Below are 14,741 nucleotides of genomic sequence, written 5' to 3'. Positions count from 1 at the left end.
TCTGCCGGACCCTCTGCCCCGGCCCCTGCTCACCTGGCGGTCCCGCTGCTCCCGGGATAAGGAGAGACACGGACCGCCCCGCCCTCCCCAAGCCTGCCTACCCAAACAGCGGAGCTAGGACGTTGCCGGAGGAGGACAGGGCAACGTGGGGTTTGATGCAGGAGTTGTCTGCCGAGCAGATACCAGCACGGAGAGCTCTGCTCCAAGGTCTGGTGTCGCCCTGCTGTGCACTGGGAGAGGGCATGATAATGAGCTTCAACAGGCACGGGGCAACTAGCACCAGAAGAGAGCTCAACAGCCTAAAGGCAGATGCAAATGCCCTGTTGTCGGTTAATAAAAGTTGCAGACTGTGTCTGGATTTGGAGGAAGCGAGTTCCTCTCCACTCCTCTGCCACATACACTCTTGCCCCAGTGGGCAGCAGTCACCTCAGGGTCCCTGCGCTCTGCCCACTGACGGGCGAAGCTGTGGGAGGCAGCCTTGCTTTCCAGCCTTACCCCATGGGGCTAAAACTCCAGCAGCTTAGTGGCTCTGACAGAGATCTTTGTTAGGACATCCCTGACACAGAGCCCAAACAGCCGAAGTATTTACCATCATGGCTGGACATGCCAGGAGAAAGGCTCCCTTTGGTAACATGAGCGTGCCATGCTGCTCTGCCCAGGCCGTGCTAGAAAGGAGCTCCTCCTGCCGTTATCAATGGGCTTCTCAGGATACTCAACATCATGCTAAACATCTGCCTTCCCTTCAACCTTGAGGTGGATCCATGCTACATTGCTCTAACCCGTGACAAGTGTTGCTCTAGCTGCCTCTTCCCCCAGCAAAGCATCCTTTAGCAGTGCTGCCCAGCACCACTGCTTTCCTACCTGTCCTCCATACCCGCTTGGGCCGCTGACCACCTTTCTGCCCCAGTTTTCCAGGAAAAGCAGTGGTAAAACCAGGGAGCTCCTGTTTATAGCCTCTAATGCAAACAGTGCAGGCTGGTGGGCAAAGCACAGGGCTTGCCTGCTCCTGGCTTGGCTTTCTCAGACTTTCCCACTTCCAACTTTCTTCTGCCTCAGCCACACCATAGTGGTTCTTTCTCTCCTTGTCCCTGTGCCTTCTTGGTCTTCTGCCCCATCTGCACTGTGCCCTCCTCTCAATTATGGCCGCTTTTCAAAAAAAAAAACCCCAAAACTAAAGTAGAATTCCTGTTTAGAACAAATATCTTTTGAAGACGTGGCCAGTAAAAGAAAGAATATTGTACATGTACAAAGCTAGCAGTAACCATATTAATACCTTCTCCCAGTTAAACTCCATCCCACCACGTCCCCGCTTGTCAGTCAGTCTCAGGGCAACCCACATTCAGGAGCAGGAATGGCATTGCACCCATATTCAATCAGGCAACAAGAAACGGTGCTGGGGGTGCCAGCTTCTCCCAGCACTTGTAGGAAACCAAGGAAAAGTAGCTGAGGCTGTGGTGGGGCTTGGCAAGCACGGGTGTGGTAGGACAGCACTTATTTCTACAGCAAGCCATATCTGGCGGTATTTTTCCAAGCTGTCGGCCCATGCAGCGATGGCAAATGCCCTCGCCTCCTTCACATTGCTGCTCCGAGGGCTGCTGGGTTCCTGCGGAGCTGATCCCTCCCCAGCTTTCAGCAACCAAGGCAATGTGAAAGAGGTGGGCAGGTTTCCAGTGCTAGCCAGTGTTACTTGGCAGCCAGAGCGTGCTAGGCAGGGATATAGTAAAATAGCACAAACCCCATGTTTGGTCTGTCTCCCCCCTCCCCTTTCCCTTCCTAGGCTGTTTTCAGTAGCCTGGGACAGCAGTGGCAGAGTTGGAGCTGCAGTGCTGCCAAGGGACACATGAGAAAAGCTCTCACTTTCCTATGGAAACAAGCAACACTGATGTGAGAAACAGCACCAAAAAAAAGAAATGCCAGACCGTTAGATCCTAAAAAGGAGCCGTGAGCAAAATCTGGGGTGGGCAGAGAATGCATCTCACGCGCTACTAGGTGTGGAGAATTAGTCAGCGTTATCTGTAGCATAGGGATGGAGGCAGCCTGTTATCAGGCAGAAGGTTTAAATTGAACAAAAGGAAATAGTTTTGCACACAAGGCACAATGAATTTACTTTATCAAAGCTGAAAGATAAATGAGTACAAAAGAGGATAGGATGAATTCATAGAGAACTGGGGCATCCACAGCTATCAGTTACGCAGATCCAGAAGCAATCGCTTGATCACAAATTTCCTACACCCCTTATGGCTAGAAGAGAAGGATCTTGCCCTTTCCCTATCCATCTAAATCCTCACCCACCACACAGCTGGAGACCAGTGCCAATGCGGTGCCTGTCTGATCTGACCTACCCTGGCTCTTAGTACATTCTAGGAAAATAACATGCTAATAAAGCTTTAAGCCAATAATACATTTGGACATGTTAACAAACAATGATGAAAGCAGAAACGAACAATATAAGACATTAGCTCTTAGAAACAGTGCAGGAAGTAAACAAAGACTTAATTTGGAAAATGCAGCTAATACATCTGGGATGGATCATCCATCCCCCCCCCCCAAGATGTTCAAAGATGGAGAGACCTTGAGGCATTGGGAGAAACAGGGCGAGCAAGAACACACTGTGCCACAGTGGCAAGAGTGAGAGGAATGCAAATGCGAGCCCCGTCCCCCCCCATCAGTACATGGCTGAGGGTCACAGGCAGCAAGCAGCCGATCCCTCCAGAGCCGTCCGTGGAAAGACTCCACCTGGCGCATTTGTTTTAATTCTGGCCATATTGTTACCAAAGGAAGATTGGAAAATTTGAGGAAAGTTCAAGCTAAGAGCCATAAGAATGAGCAAACTGGGAGAGTGTGTGCTGAAAGAAAAATGATGAACCGTGACAAGCATGTTTGCCTTGGCAGAGCTACAGCTGTAGCTGCACGCAGAGGCGCATGGTCCCATGAACAAGGGGCACAGGCACCCCGTTCTTCACCTGTTTTGGGGGGGGGTTGCAGTGCCAGCATGATGCCAGTGGTGCTGCCTGGAGGAGGGAGAGGGAAAATGAGGACAGAGAACTGCAGCCGTCCAGTGTGCGGCAGGGGAGAACAAACTGCTTTGGGGAGGTCAGGGTGAAGCTAAAGCAAAGAAAGATGGGGTTTGGGTACTAGTAGCCTTCCTGGGAGCAAGGCCACCCATGTAAGGTGGCTGGAGCCTGGGAAGGATCACAGTGCCCTTCCCTGCCAGGAGAGGATGCTGCCCATCCACCAGGAACTTCAGATCCAACACAGGAGAACAGCAGGGAACTGGCAAGACAGGAAATCCCATCTCGAGACTTTTCCATGTTTAGTGCCAGAAGCTCCATTCCACTACTGGCGAGTTCCCATCTTCTGGAAAACAGTGCGAAAACTTTTCTGGCATCAGTTCAGAAGTCTTTATTGTGATAAGGATACAGAGATTTGTGCGTGCATCAAAACAAAGATCCATTTCATCAGGGCTGAGCCGCAAAAAGAAAGCGCATGGCCCGGGTGGCAGGGACTGTTGCCCATGGTGTTCCCCCCACCCCGAGCCTTCTCGAACAGGCTGTTGGGCCCCGTGATGCAGCTGGCAGCCCCACAGAGCCTGCACGTCCCCCCTGGCACAGAGCACGGGAAGAACTGGGGTGGAGAAGGAGGGGGCACAAGTCCAGCTGAGAGCTGCTCTTGGAGAAGCTGGGGAGCCTTGGCCAGCACCAGCACTGCAAATCAGCCTCTCAGCGCAGAGGTGATGGCCCCACTGCTGAGAGCTTTCTTCCAAGTGGAGACTCCCTTGTGCTTTGCTGTACAGCCAGAGAAATCAGCTGTAGCCTGTGCACGGAGGAGAGCTGGCTGTGGCAGGGAGGGGAGCGAAGGGTACTTAGAGCCTGTGGTGGGGACTGGTTGTTTTTTGCAAGAGGTGAGCATGCTGCCGGCACCCAGGCTTTCTCTTCTGAGAAGTTGTGATAGTTTTGCCTCACTCCTGACACTTGGGTGAACACGAGAGAGCTCATCGAAGTCACCAGCCCCAGAGAGACCAGACTGCTCCTGCACCCTGCAAAGCTATCAAATCCCCCTGCAAGGAACCTTCCCAAAAATGGACCACTCAACATTTGAACCCAAACCAGAGACACTCATCCCACCTTGCCGCAGCATGTCTCAGGGCTTCCTGTGGCAAAACAGGAGAGACCAAGATCTGGAGTCTTGGCAGCCCAGCAGAGCCAATCAATGAATAAATATTTGCATGTGGTGTTAAAAGATGCTTTAACCCAGAAGAGCAAAACTGTACAGGAGTCAGTGGCTGGGAATTAAAGCCAGAAACTATCAGATTAGAAATAAGGCACAGATAATTATCAGTGAGGCAGATCAACTGCATTAACAAGAGAAGTGGTACTGTGTTATTGTACTGGCGTATTTGGAAATTCCCCCCACTATTGTTAATGGTCTTCATGTACACATTGGGTGGCTCTGGAACACACATTTGAGCTGAATACAGCCAAGTCAGATGCAGCACAGAATCAAATAAATGAATATTCATTAAACTTGAACTCTTTGACCAAGGATTTTGAGTAGCCTCCATGGATAAAGTCCCGCAATAGCAAGAGAAATGGGGAGAAAAAATCATATGCTTTTCTGAGAAGGTTCAAATGGAGCCAGTGATATGCAAGGGTCTCACCCTGATAGGGTGTCTTCAGTCAACCAACTTGTGGAGCCTCAGCCTGCTCAAGTGATTTTTAAATGACACGGCTGGTGTCACCTTAGAAATTCTAGTTCTGGAGCAAATGACTCATAAATGTGGTCTAAAAGTCATAAGGTTTAAAAATAATGTAACACATTTTGTGTTTATCTTAGTTTAGGGCATTTACGTTGCACTTCAAGTCACATTTACAGCTTTAAAAAAAACAAAACCCAAACCAAAAAACAAGAGAAGGCAGGCAGGAGGGAGTAAGCGAAGATACCAGCTGATCACCTGACTCTAGAATCAAGAGCTGACGATATTAACACTATGGGACATGCAATAGATACAAAACATTGCTAAAGCTCTTCTCCCAGGTTCTGTATTTGACCTTTTCCTTTGGCATAAACCCTTAGCAGGGACCAGAAGAGCAGACTGGCACAGACTTTCTCTCCACACCAGCTTCCACAGGGAGTTTCTGCATCAATTTCTGCAATGTCCCAATGGATCTGCAAATTCCAGTGTCATGGAGACAACTAAGCAGATCCCTGAGGAGGCCTCAGGAGAGGAATTACCATTCTTCAGGTTTCCACACTGTTCATGGGGATGAAGGATCCACCAGCTCATGTGGGCAGATTCTCCAGGGCACCTGCTCTGCTACGAAGACTCCGTATGCAACGAAGGTGGCACAGGATGGGGTGTGTTGTAAATGGGGCTGGCTGGGGAGATGAAGCAGCTCTGATCATACGCTCCTCCTGCATGCCTTTCAGCCATGACCAAAAACTACTGTTAATCTCTCACCTACCTATCTTTGCTGAAAACAACAGAAGGAAGACTCCATCTCTAGATGAATTCCAACATCTCAATGTATTTGCAGATAAAACAAAAACTGGTCAATGGACAAACAGTGTGGGGAAGTGTCATTTGTGGGTGGATCTGGATCACTTGCTTGGGGGAATATTCATTGAATAGCACGTGTTTCAATCGAGCCATATGGAAGGCAAAGCAGCTCATGTTAAGAGACAGTGATATACGATGTAAGACAGCAGCTGTTCTGGAATGCAATGACTGGAAAAAAAGGCCAGTTGCAATACCTGCCAAACAAAACAGCCCCAAAACTTTCTCTTAAGTGAGCAGACCTGGCCCTGAGATATGCGAATGGGGAACATAGAGTACAGATCAAAACCAGAGGGTATTACTTTTATATACACTATTAGCGACTCTACTACCACTTGCTGCTGAAAACTTTCATATGCAAATTTCAGAAAGATGTAAAAATTTTCAAAGAAGTGGAATCAAGAGCTACAAGTGAGGTCAGCACAGAGCACTTTACACATTGAAGATCTATCTATTTAATATGATACAATGATGACTTGCAAGCACCAACAAGGAAAAAGGGATTTTGGTAGCAGAGTTACTCAGTCTTTCTGAAATGGGCAGAACAAGATTCAACAGAAGCTGTAGCCAGATAATTCAGACCAAAAATAAGACACAGATTTTTGGAAGAGCAATTAACTGCCCAAAGATTTTACCACAAGACAGGGTAGATTTTCCCCTTACCTTTAGGTCCTTCAACATGTTATGGCTCCTACTTCCAGACATGAAGTAGAAATAACTGGGGGAAATTTTCCAGCCGGCAAAGTGGGGAGGGGCAGGCTGGGAGAGCATGATAACCCCGAACTCTGTGTCTGTGCTTGCCTAAAGAAGAAGGCTCTATTGGGGTTGCACATCCTGATCCCCTCCGCACCTTCTACGGCTTTGCTTGGGGAAACAGGTGAAGGTGTGTGTTTGCCATGCCTTTCTCTCCACAATATCTGCTTTCTTTTGGCCTCCAGCACTTACAGGTCATTAGGAGAAGAGATTTCCGAGATTTTGTGGGAGGTAGACAGGCACCAGTGGTTTCCAAGTGTTTTTATAAAAATGGATTTCTGACTTACATCTTTTTTTTTTTTTTTTTTTTTTTTGGATGAAGGAATGGAAAATGGAAGAAAGTGATTAATAAACCTGACCAGTGGATTTGCCCTAATTGCGTGCTAGAAGATGGGCTGCAGCATGTGCACTCACAAGCCCTGGGTCTTATGGTGTGGTGTAAGCCTAAGCCATGAGGGGAGAAAAGGCAAATTTTCACTGATTTTGTTGGTAGTGGTTCAATCTGTGCATGCTCATGCTGGGTAACTACTGCCAGCTGTCTGTTTATAAAGGAACATGACCTAATAAACATTTTCCCTAGATCAGAGACTGCTGTATGATCAGCACAGGGACACTGTGCTTTAGTAAGTGTATACCTGTAGGCACGCTGATCACACCAAAGTCCCTGTAGATGTAAGCACTCACTACTGGTCAAGGATCCTCGATCAGTATGAGCTGTTTCTACAAAAATCAGCAATACCTGGCTGGGAACTTGTGTCTTGATGTACCCTGGGGACATGGGAATGGCTCAGCATAACAGTGAGCCAGCTTTGGTCCAGCAACAACATCAGGAAGACATGGGAAAGAGGCTTCTTGCCAGCTGCGAAAGCAGCAGACAGCCATCAGAGCCCAGCTAAGGGCTGATGACCACCAGCACGCTCAGTTTCTTCATCCTCATCCCTTCTTTTCCCAGAGTGGCATTTGGGAGCCTGGCCAGCCTTCGGGGTCCAGCCGGGTGCAGGTGGCCATACCCAACTGTAGGGTTGCGAGGGCTCAGGGCGCGGGGAGGCAAACGGAGGTGTGCTGGTGCGGGAAAGGCTCTCGGGAACGGCTTCAGCAGAGGAGGAGCAAGATCACCCTGTGTGTGATCACTCCCAAGAGCTCAGTGGGATGTGTGACCCTGAGATTACCCTTGCAGGAGCACCGGCTCCCAAAGATTGCTGCTGCTTTTCTCTTTATAATGCTGTGCACAAGGCAAAAACCATCAAGCAGCAAAGTTTCATTGAATAAAAGTACGACCCATTCAAGGAGGGGACACCCACTTGTCTGTCCTTGGCGAGCCTGATGTCCCAATGTCTGTCAGTGCAAGTGTGAGTCAGAAGAAATAAATGCCCTTGTTGTACACAGTCAGTGGCTTCAGTGAGAGGCGAGAGGGGCTCTGCAGTACAGCCTGCTCTGCTGGGGTCTCCTAGGCCTGGGTGCCCAGGGTGATGTGGTCCCTCTCCCCCCAAGGCTCTCCCTAAACAATCCCCTTCTGCAGGCACTTGGGCTTGTGGAAGAGAAGCCAGGCAAACAGGAGCACGGACACCAGCACGAGGGAGCACAGCACCATCAGCCCCACATAGCTGCCGTGGGAAAGAGGGGGCACAGCGGGCTCCTCTGCGGGAATCATGTTGGTCAGGTTCAGCATGTAGCCCAGGGTCCAGCCCGCATCGCTGCTGCCGATCTGAAATGGGACAGGAGCAGAATCAGCTCTGGGAGGTGCAGGGGCTGCTTGTGGCATTGCCGGGGCAGCGGCACCCCTGGGGAAAAAGGGCTGGGCTGTGCAGCAGAGGTTGCAGTTAGCTGCTGGGCTAGAGCCCTCCCTGCCATGAAACACACCTTTCCAAGGAAGTGGATCCTTTGCCAGTTCTTTTCAGTGAATTCGTAGCCATTTTCCAGGAGAGAGAGGATGTAGGCTCCAGAAAAGCAATATTCAGTCAAGTACTTTTCTTTTATTTGGTGATATGCTGTCTTGACCTAGGGAAGAAGAAAGTCACCAGGCTGTTAAACACAGCTTCCTGCTGCTCCAGCTTGCACCTAAGCATCACTGCAGGTGCTGGGGGGGATCTTCCCCCTCTTGTCTTGCAAGTTACCCCGAACCATTTACCCTACAGAAAAATATCAGCAGCTCTTGCCACCTGGCAGTCCCAGCCCACTGCCACAAGTACTGCTCACCTCATGCCAAGGCCGGGCACAGAAGCTCTCAATGGCGCTGGTCACTTTGTCCAGGGCAATGGGGCTTTGTTCACTGGTCAGATTCAAAAAGTTCATCACAAAGTAGAAAGCAGAGAAAGCCTGAAGGAGAAAGAATATTTTCACTTGACGGCCTCAGCATGAGCAGGACAGCAGAAATCCCACAAAAGAAAATGTTTTATTTACAGATAGAGAAACATAAGAAGCAGCATCACACACAGAGAAGTAGGTATATTTTCAAGAGTGATGTTATTTTGAGACACACCCCTCAGAGCTGATGAGAGCTAAGGACCCCAAAAGGAACTTCACTGACTACGGTATCCTGAAGAACTTCAGTAAATCCTCTCCTCTATGCACTGGTGTCAGAGTGGCACACAGTGAACGCTGCTTGGCGTCACAACCGTGATCACATTTTGGCAAATGAGTGGCATGAGGGTGCAGCCAATATTGCCACAAACAGCAGAGGTGATGGTCTGAAAGGACTGTACACAGCCCCAGCGTATAATCCAAAGTCCAGAAAACCCCTCTTTGACCACGGCCAATAGCTGATAGTTAGGGGACAGTTTATGAACAGTGCAAGGGAGTATTAACAGTTCCCCCAGAAAGTCTCACAGCCACTGAAGTCTTGCAGCTCTAGGGCTGATGTTCAGTATGGTGTGTGGTGTCACACATGACGTGTGTTCAGGGCGTGCACTGTCTCCTCATCACATCTGGGAAGCAGACAGGTGAGCTGACAGATTTGTTTCAGTAGTGTTCAGACACCTCTGGGTGAATTTCCGATCGGGTACCACCATTGACCTCAGGAGACAAGCTTTGCAGGAGCAGTGTATGATGCATGGCTTGCAGCAGGCTCTCTTGCCTCTGGTGCTGGCCATGAGGAAACACTGCTTGAAAAATGAATCAGTAAATGGAGCAACCCAAAGAGATGGCTACAGGAGATGGGTTAGAATGGGAACAGTGCAGAACCGGTAGGCCAGTATTTACAAGGGTAGCTCTTACACATGCTGTCCTCACAGCAAGTGCAGCACTACTTTTGTAGCTACATGTCCAAAAAGCCATCTTGTAAATGATTTCCTGCCCAAGCCATGGAGAATACACTCTAGCATTACTCTGAGTTTCTGCTCTTCTGATATTATGGGTTATAGAGAGTTGAAGAATGTGAAGACTTACCCCAAAATCACCTTGTAATGGAGGTAGGTATATCCCATTGAAGGAGCAACTGGAGTAAGGACAATTGGTTTTGTTAAAGAGTTTCTGGATGTTTCTTCGGCACTTTTGATAATCCCCCTCTCCCTGTATGTACAGCTGGCTGAAAGGGAATTGCTTTTTCTTGGCTGATATACAAGGGTTTTTGAAGAGGTCACTTATATTTATAGTTCTTTGATATCCCTGGTGAAAGCACGAATCAAGGAGGCTGCTGTTCTCCACGGTCTGAAAGTAAAATCAACCCAAGCTGTTACACTTCACTCTAGAGTAACACCCTGGGAAAGAGCCAGAAGGAAGAGTGGCCACAGGCACTTGTCACAGTACATCACACCAAGATACACACAATGGGTCACAGTGATGAGACGATGGCTGTGATTTGGGAGATGTGGGTACTGCCACAGCCTCCCGGTAGGACCCTGGGCAAATTAAGTTCAGCCACATTTTGTGAAGCTGCTGTTGATTTGGGATTTTCAGAGATGGTGGAAACATCACCTCCCCCAAGTACTTCAGTTAAGCACAGTACTCCTGCTATCCCATGCCCAAGAATCAAGGCACTTCAAATTGGTAGTACTTTTGAAAGTGTTGACTGTCATCTCTTTGGGCATCTGCCCAGTCTTTATGGAGGATAATGACATTTCCCAAACCCAGACTAAGGGATGAGACATTTAGCTGGGACACAGCAACTTTTACAGCACCAGTAAGTCAAAGCTGGGAGGGTCCAGGATCTCCACCTACAGCTACAGATGTACTTGCCTGTAGGTCCCTGGCCAGTTTCTGTTGCAGAGCCTGGTCCTTCCCATAGCAGAGAAAGCTGTGCGTGTACACTAGGTATTCCTTGCCATAGAGACGGAAGTAAAGCAGGTTGTCTGGGGACTCAGAAGAGAGTTTATTTGGTACAAAGGTAATCTGTGTTGAGGCTCCTCCAAGGTCTAGTGCTCCTGATGTCTCACTTACGGATTTCAGGGAATGTAGAAGTTTTGTCCAGCCAGACTTTAAAAAAAAAAAAAAAAAAAATCAAAGCAAAACAGATACATCAGGCATGGAGAAGATTTATTCAGGAGAAAAAAAAAAGGAAAGAAAAAGACCTATGAGGAGAGAAGCAGAAGCACAGAACATAGGAAAGGCAGGAAGACCTGGATCGGGGCACGAGATGAAAACTGGAACAAGATACAGGAAAGATGCGGGCTTGGAAAAGTAGAAGATGGATCATGTCTGAGTGTTTGCAGGAGAACTAAGAACATGAAATCTAATACAATTGTTGTGAGGAAAAACAGTCAACTTACTGTTTCATCTCCCAGATGATTTATAGGATCAATAGCAAAGAATCATTGTCAAACTTTGCAGGCACAGAAATATTTTAGGTCAGGAGTGAGCAGATGCTGTACCCAAGTGAAGTTATTGAAGATGCTGGTGTTTTATCTCAATGCTTTAAGCCTGACTACAGTGGTACATCCTGATACTTATTGTTATCAGGCTGTACTCACAGTGATTGCTGAGGCAAGATGTGCAGCTTCTTGATCTCTGGTAAATGGCTTACAAGGGAAGATAGTGCCTGCGACACCCTCCTGCAAGGCATGATTTAGAAAGTGCTGCAAGGCGATGACTCAAATATGGACTTGCCATTGATACAGTACCTGCTTGAAATTGCCCAGCAGGTAGTTAATGGTGATCCATCCATAGGCTCCTTCTTCCTGACCACTGATGATTCTGGCACCCTGGAAGTTGAAGGGAGCTGAGCGTAGCGTCTTCTCTACTGAGGACAAGACTTTGTCAGCTGCACTTTTATTCTCCAAGCTGGATGAATGGAAGAAAGGATGGAGTGACTCTGGTTGACAGCTCTCTGTAGCCTATGGGCTTTATTCTGAATAGGCAGGCTGCAACTCCCCAGCAAGCGTTAATTAGAATAGAACAGTCATTCATATGGGTACATCCAGCTCTAACTGACCACCTCCCTCTCTGTCACACCTTGACAGCACAGCTGCCACCAGCTCTGACACTTACAGGCCCCGCAGCTGAGAGTGGTGCCTGGAGCAGAGACCAGAGCTCTCTTGTTCTCCTGGAGCATGTGCCCTCGTAGGGATTGCACCGTGGAGATTCCTCTCACTCTTCGCCATCACCATTACAGAAGAAATCCATGCCCTCTGGTATCCCCAGGGAGATTTCCCAGGCAATACATGCATAAGATCAGATCCCTGTTCCAGCCAGGCAATAGGTCTAGGGCACTCCCATGAAAATCACAAATTGGAATTAAAGGAGGATATGATTATAAAGTTACCTTAGCTGTGATGGTCTTGGGCTGAGTCAAGGTATGCGGGGTTGCAACACGGTTGGGCTTAAAAATCCTGGGTCAGGCCTAATACCAGACTGCAGGGGATGTCTGAGCATCCCCTTGATGTGAGGGATGTCTGAGCATCCCCTTGATATGAGGCAGATCTGAGCATCCCCTGAGCATCAGCTTGGGTGCTGCTACCCTCCTGGTGTCTGTGTGCTGCATGTGAGTGCTGGAAGGTTGGAGTGAGTAGAAGTGGACCTGCTGGGCAAGCAGGAGAAGAGCCCAAGGAGACTCGGGGCTCAGAGAGGCCAGAGGCAGAAAAGGCTATCTGGGCAAAGTGTGAGCTGGCAGCACTTCCAAGGACTTTGCCCAAGAGGCCCCCACTGAGCATCCATGGCAGTCCCAGGTGCAGTGCTGCAGGAGAAGATGATAAGCCCTGCAGTACCTGAGAAGCCGCATGCCAGCAGTTGCTCCGAGGTAGATGGGTGTCTCTTGGTGCTGCTGTGAGGGAATCACCTCTTCTGCTTGTCGTAGGCACTGTGCCAGAGAGGGACCTGCCTTCTCTGTGGCATGGGAGTAACCTGAGATCCCAGGGCCTGGAAGAAACAAGGACACTTCATTGCTCAAACTCCAAGCATAACCCCAGAGCGCTGTCATGAGCAGTTGTGTTAAACTGTATCACTATCACAGGCAGCAGCATCAGATTCAACCACCTCATTTCTAAGGAGTTTTAGAAATCCTACAGGACCAACTAAGCCCGATGCATGCATGGACGGCTACAGCACCCAGCATCTGCCACCCGCTCGCCGCGTAGCAGGATGGAACTAGCAATGAGGGCTGCAGTGAGACAGATAATTTGCTTAGTATGTCCTGGACATCTGCAGACTCATCTCTGCTTCTGCCTGGGTGTACCCTGGATCTGTGCCTGAAAATCCCTGACCCTTCACTATGCTGGGTCCTCCGGGAGAAGATGCTGTCATTTGTTTGTGTATTGTATGCTCACGCTACAGCACCGAGTGTTTTGCAGCTATCCCCTTTCATGCTAACCCAAAAGAAGATTCATTGTTCCTGGCTGCCATGTGTCCCCTGGTGAATGGACTGCCCCAGGACCAGTGCCTGCATGGGCAGCAGTGGAGCCTGCTCTGCGTTTGCTCCAGGTTGCCGTACGCTCAGCGTGCTGCTCATGACGTGGCGTGTTGCAGTGCCGAGCAGCGATCGCAGCAGCTGGATAACAGCGTGGCTCTCCCTTCTGCTGCAAACAGGCCTGAAAAAACCCCAGGTGGGCTCTGACAACACCTCTCCTCCCCCCCGAGTGCTGCGATCCATGACGGTCTACTACGTTCCTTGTCATGTGTGTCCCTGGGCTTCATTTATGCCTTCCTAAACCGTACAATATCTACACAGCAATTAAATAGAGTAAAAAATAAACCATTACATATGTAAGTTGAGCAATTTGGGCCCGCAAGCCCAGTGCCTAGCTTGCATAGAAGCCTTAAAAAAGAGCAAACCGTGCCCTCCCCTCTTGCTGCCTGACATTCATCGGCACTTCAGCAAGGCTGAATGCAGACGTTTTATTTATTCAAGTACATTCTTTGGTGTAGCTCTTTCCAAAAAGCACTTACTTCCCAAAACAAAGGAAAAAAATTCTAAAAACAAAGGAAAAAGTGGATCCAGCTTTCCTCCCAGTAACATCAGGGACATGCAGCTCCCCATGGGAAGCGGTGGGATATACACTAGCTCACGGATTTAACACTGTTTTCAATATTGGCCTCTTCCTCCAGGTTCCTCCTCCCCCACCCTTTGGCTGCATTATCTCTTCTTCATCCTGTGCCCCTTCCACAGCTCCCATTTCTCCTCTTACCTTCGACTTTACACACCTCCACCTGCTGCACCACCCCAGTGTCATTCTCCTTCTCTGCTGGCCACTCGTAGACGTACAGGTTAGTGTGGGATGACCCCGCATCCAGCACAATCCCATACTGTGGGCAAAACAGAGCCATCATTGCACCTGAGGCACCAAACCAGACACAGAGTGCACTGGTCTCCACATGTGAGGGGCTCAGAAACGAACAGCCTATCTGGCAGCTGTGAGAACATGCTGTGTCATTACTTTTCTCAGTAGTGCTTCAGTGCAAAATTTCCATTAAGAGATACAAGAGCAGAGAAGCAACAAAATTGGGACTGATTACTTCAGAGATGATTCCTTGTGAAGCCCTATCTGTTTTTACCATGAAGATGTAAAATGAGATGTTGAGGTTCATGGAGTCAGAAGGAGGGGTTAGCCAGACCCAGCAAGGGCAGCAACATGTCCTGGGACACTATGCACACCTAACCCCCCAGCTTGGCTTGTTTTCCTGTAAAAGTCCCAGCTCATAATACCTTAATATTCTTCGGAAGTGGCTTGTTTTGGGTCACTGCTACAGCAATTAAAGCAATTACAGCCAAAGTAGAGAGGAATCCCAGGATGAGTAGAATCTTTCTTGTCCAAGACATCTTTGGTTTGGTACCTGTGACTAGAGCAGAAAAAGGGTGTTAGTATCCCAGTAGCCATCTCACCTCACACCACGCACAAAGGTGTTCAGGCACATTCCTGCAGTCCCTTTCCACTATGAAGCATCTGCCTTTGCCCATCCCTGCTCCCATCTCCTGCTCCATGTCCTCATGCGGGATTTCTTAGAGGCAGAGCTCAGCCCTGGTGTCCTGCAGATCTGCTCTCATGGTCTATGTCACATCTCCATGGAC

General features: G+C 49.0%; 1 protein-coding gene across 1 annotated transcript; it reads right to left on the bottom strand.

Annotated features, from left to right (window-relative positions):
- Positions 1 to 7,805: 7,805 nt before the first annotated feature.
- Positions 7,806 to 14,506, bottom strand: ENTPD1 (ectonucleoside triphosphate diphosphohydrolase 1). Its single transcript, XM_009695795.1, has 9 exons — positions 14,379 to 14,506; positions 13,861 to 13,978; positions 12,445 to 12,595; positions 11,362 to 11,521; positions 10,481 to 10,717; positions 9,692 to 9,952; positions 8,504 to 8,623; positions 8,168 to 8,305; positions 7,806 to 8,012 (listed from the first exon to the last, which is right to left on the bottom strand). Exons 1-9 carry the CDS (start codon positions 14,490 to 14,492, stop codon positions 7,806 to 7,808), a joined length of 1,506 nt encoding a protein of 501 aa, XP_009694097.1. The 5' UTR covers positions 14,493 to 14,506.
- Between the last annotated feature and the right edge of the window lie 235 nt (positions 14,507 to 14,741).

Source organism: Cariama cristata, unplaced genomic scaffold (genome assembly GCF_000690535.1).
Source record: "Cariama cristata isolate BGI_N322 unplaced genomic scaffold, ASM69053v1 scaffold34312, whole genome shotgun sequence".
Lineage (NCBI taxonomy): Eukaryota > Metazoa > Chordata > Aves > Cariamiformes > Cariamidae > Cariama > Cariama cristata.
The sequence above is the reverse complement of the archived record's forward strand: the minus strand, read 5'-3'. Positions and strand labels throughout refer to the sequence as shown.

Coding starts and splice junctions, on each gene's coding strand:
- ENTPD1 (XM_009695795.1), bottom strand. CDS start 14,492: ATGTCTTGGACAAGAAAGATTCTACTCATCCTGGGATTCCTCTCTACT. Junction 11,522..12,444: donor GCTGGCATGCGGCTTCTCAG/GTACTGCAGGGC, acceptor CCATTCATCCAG/CTTGGAGAATAAAAGTGCAG. Junction 8,306..8,503: donor GTGCCCGGCCTTGGCATGAG/GTGAGCAGTACT, acceptor CTTCTTCCCTAG/GTCAAGACAGCATATCACCA.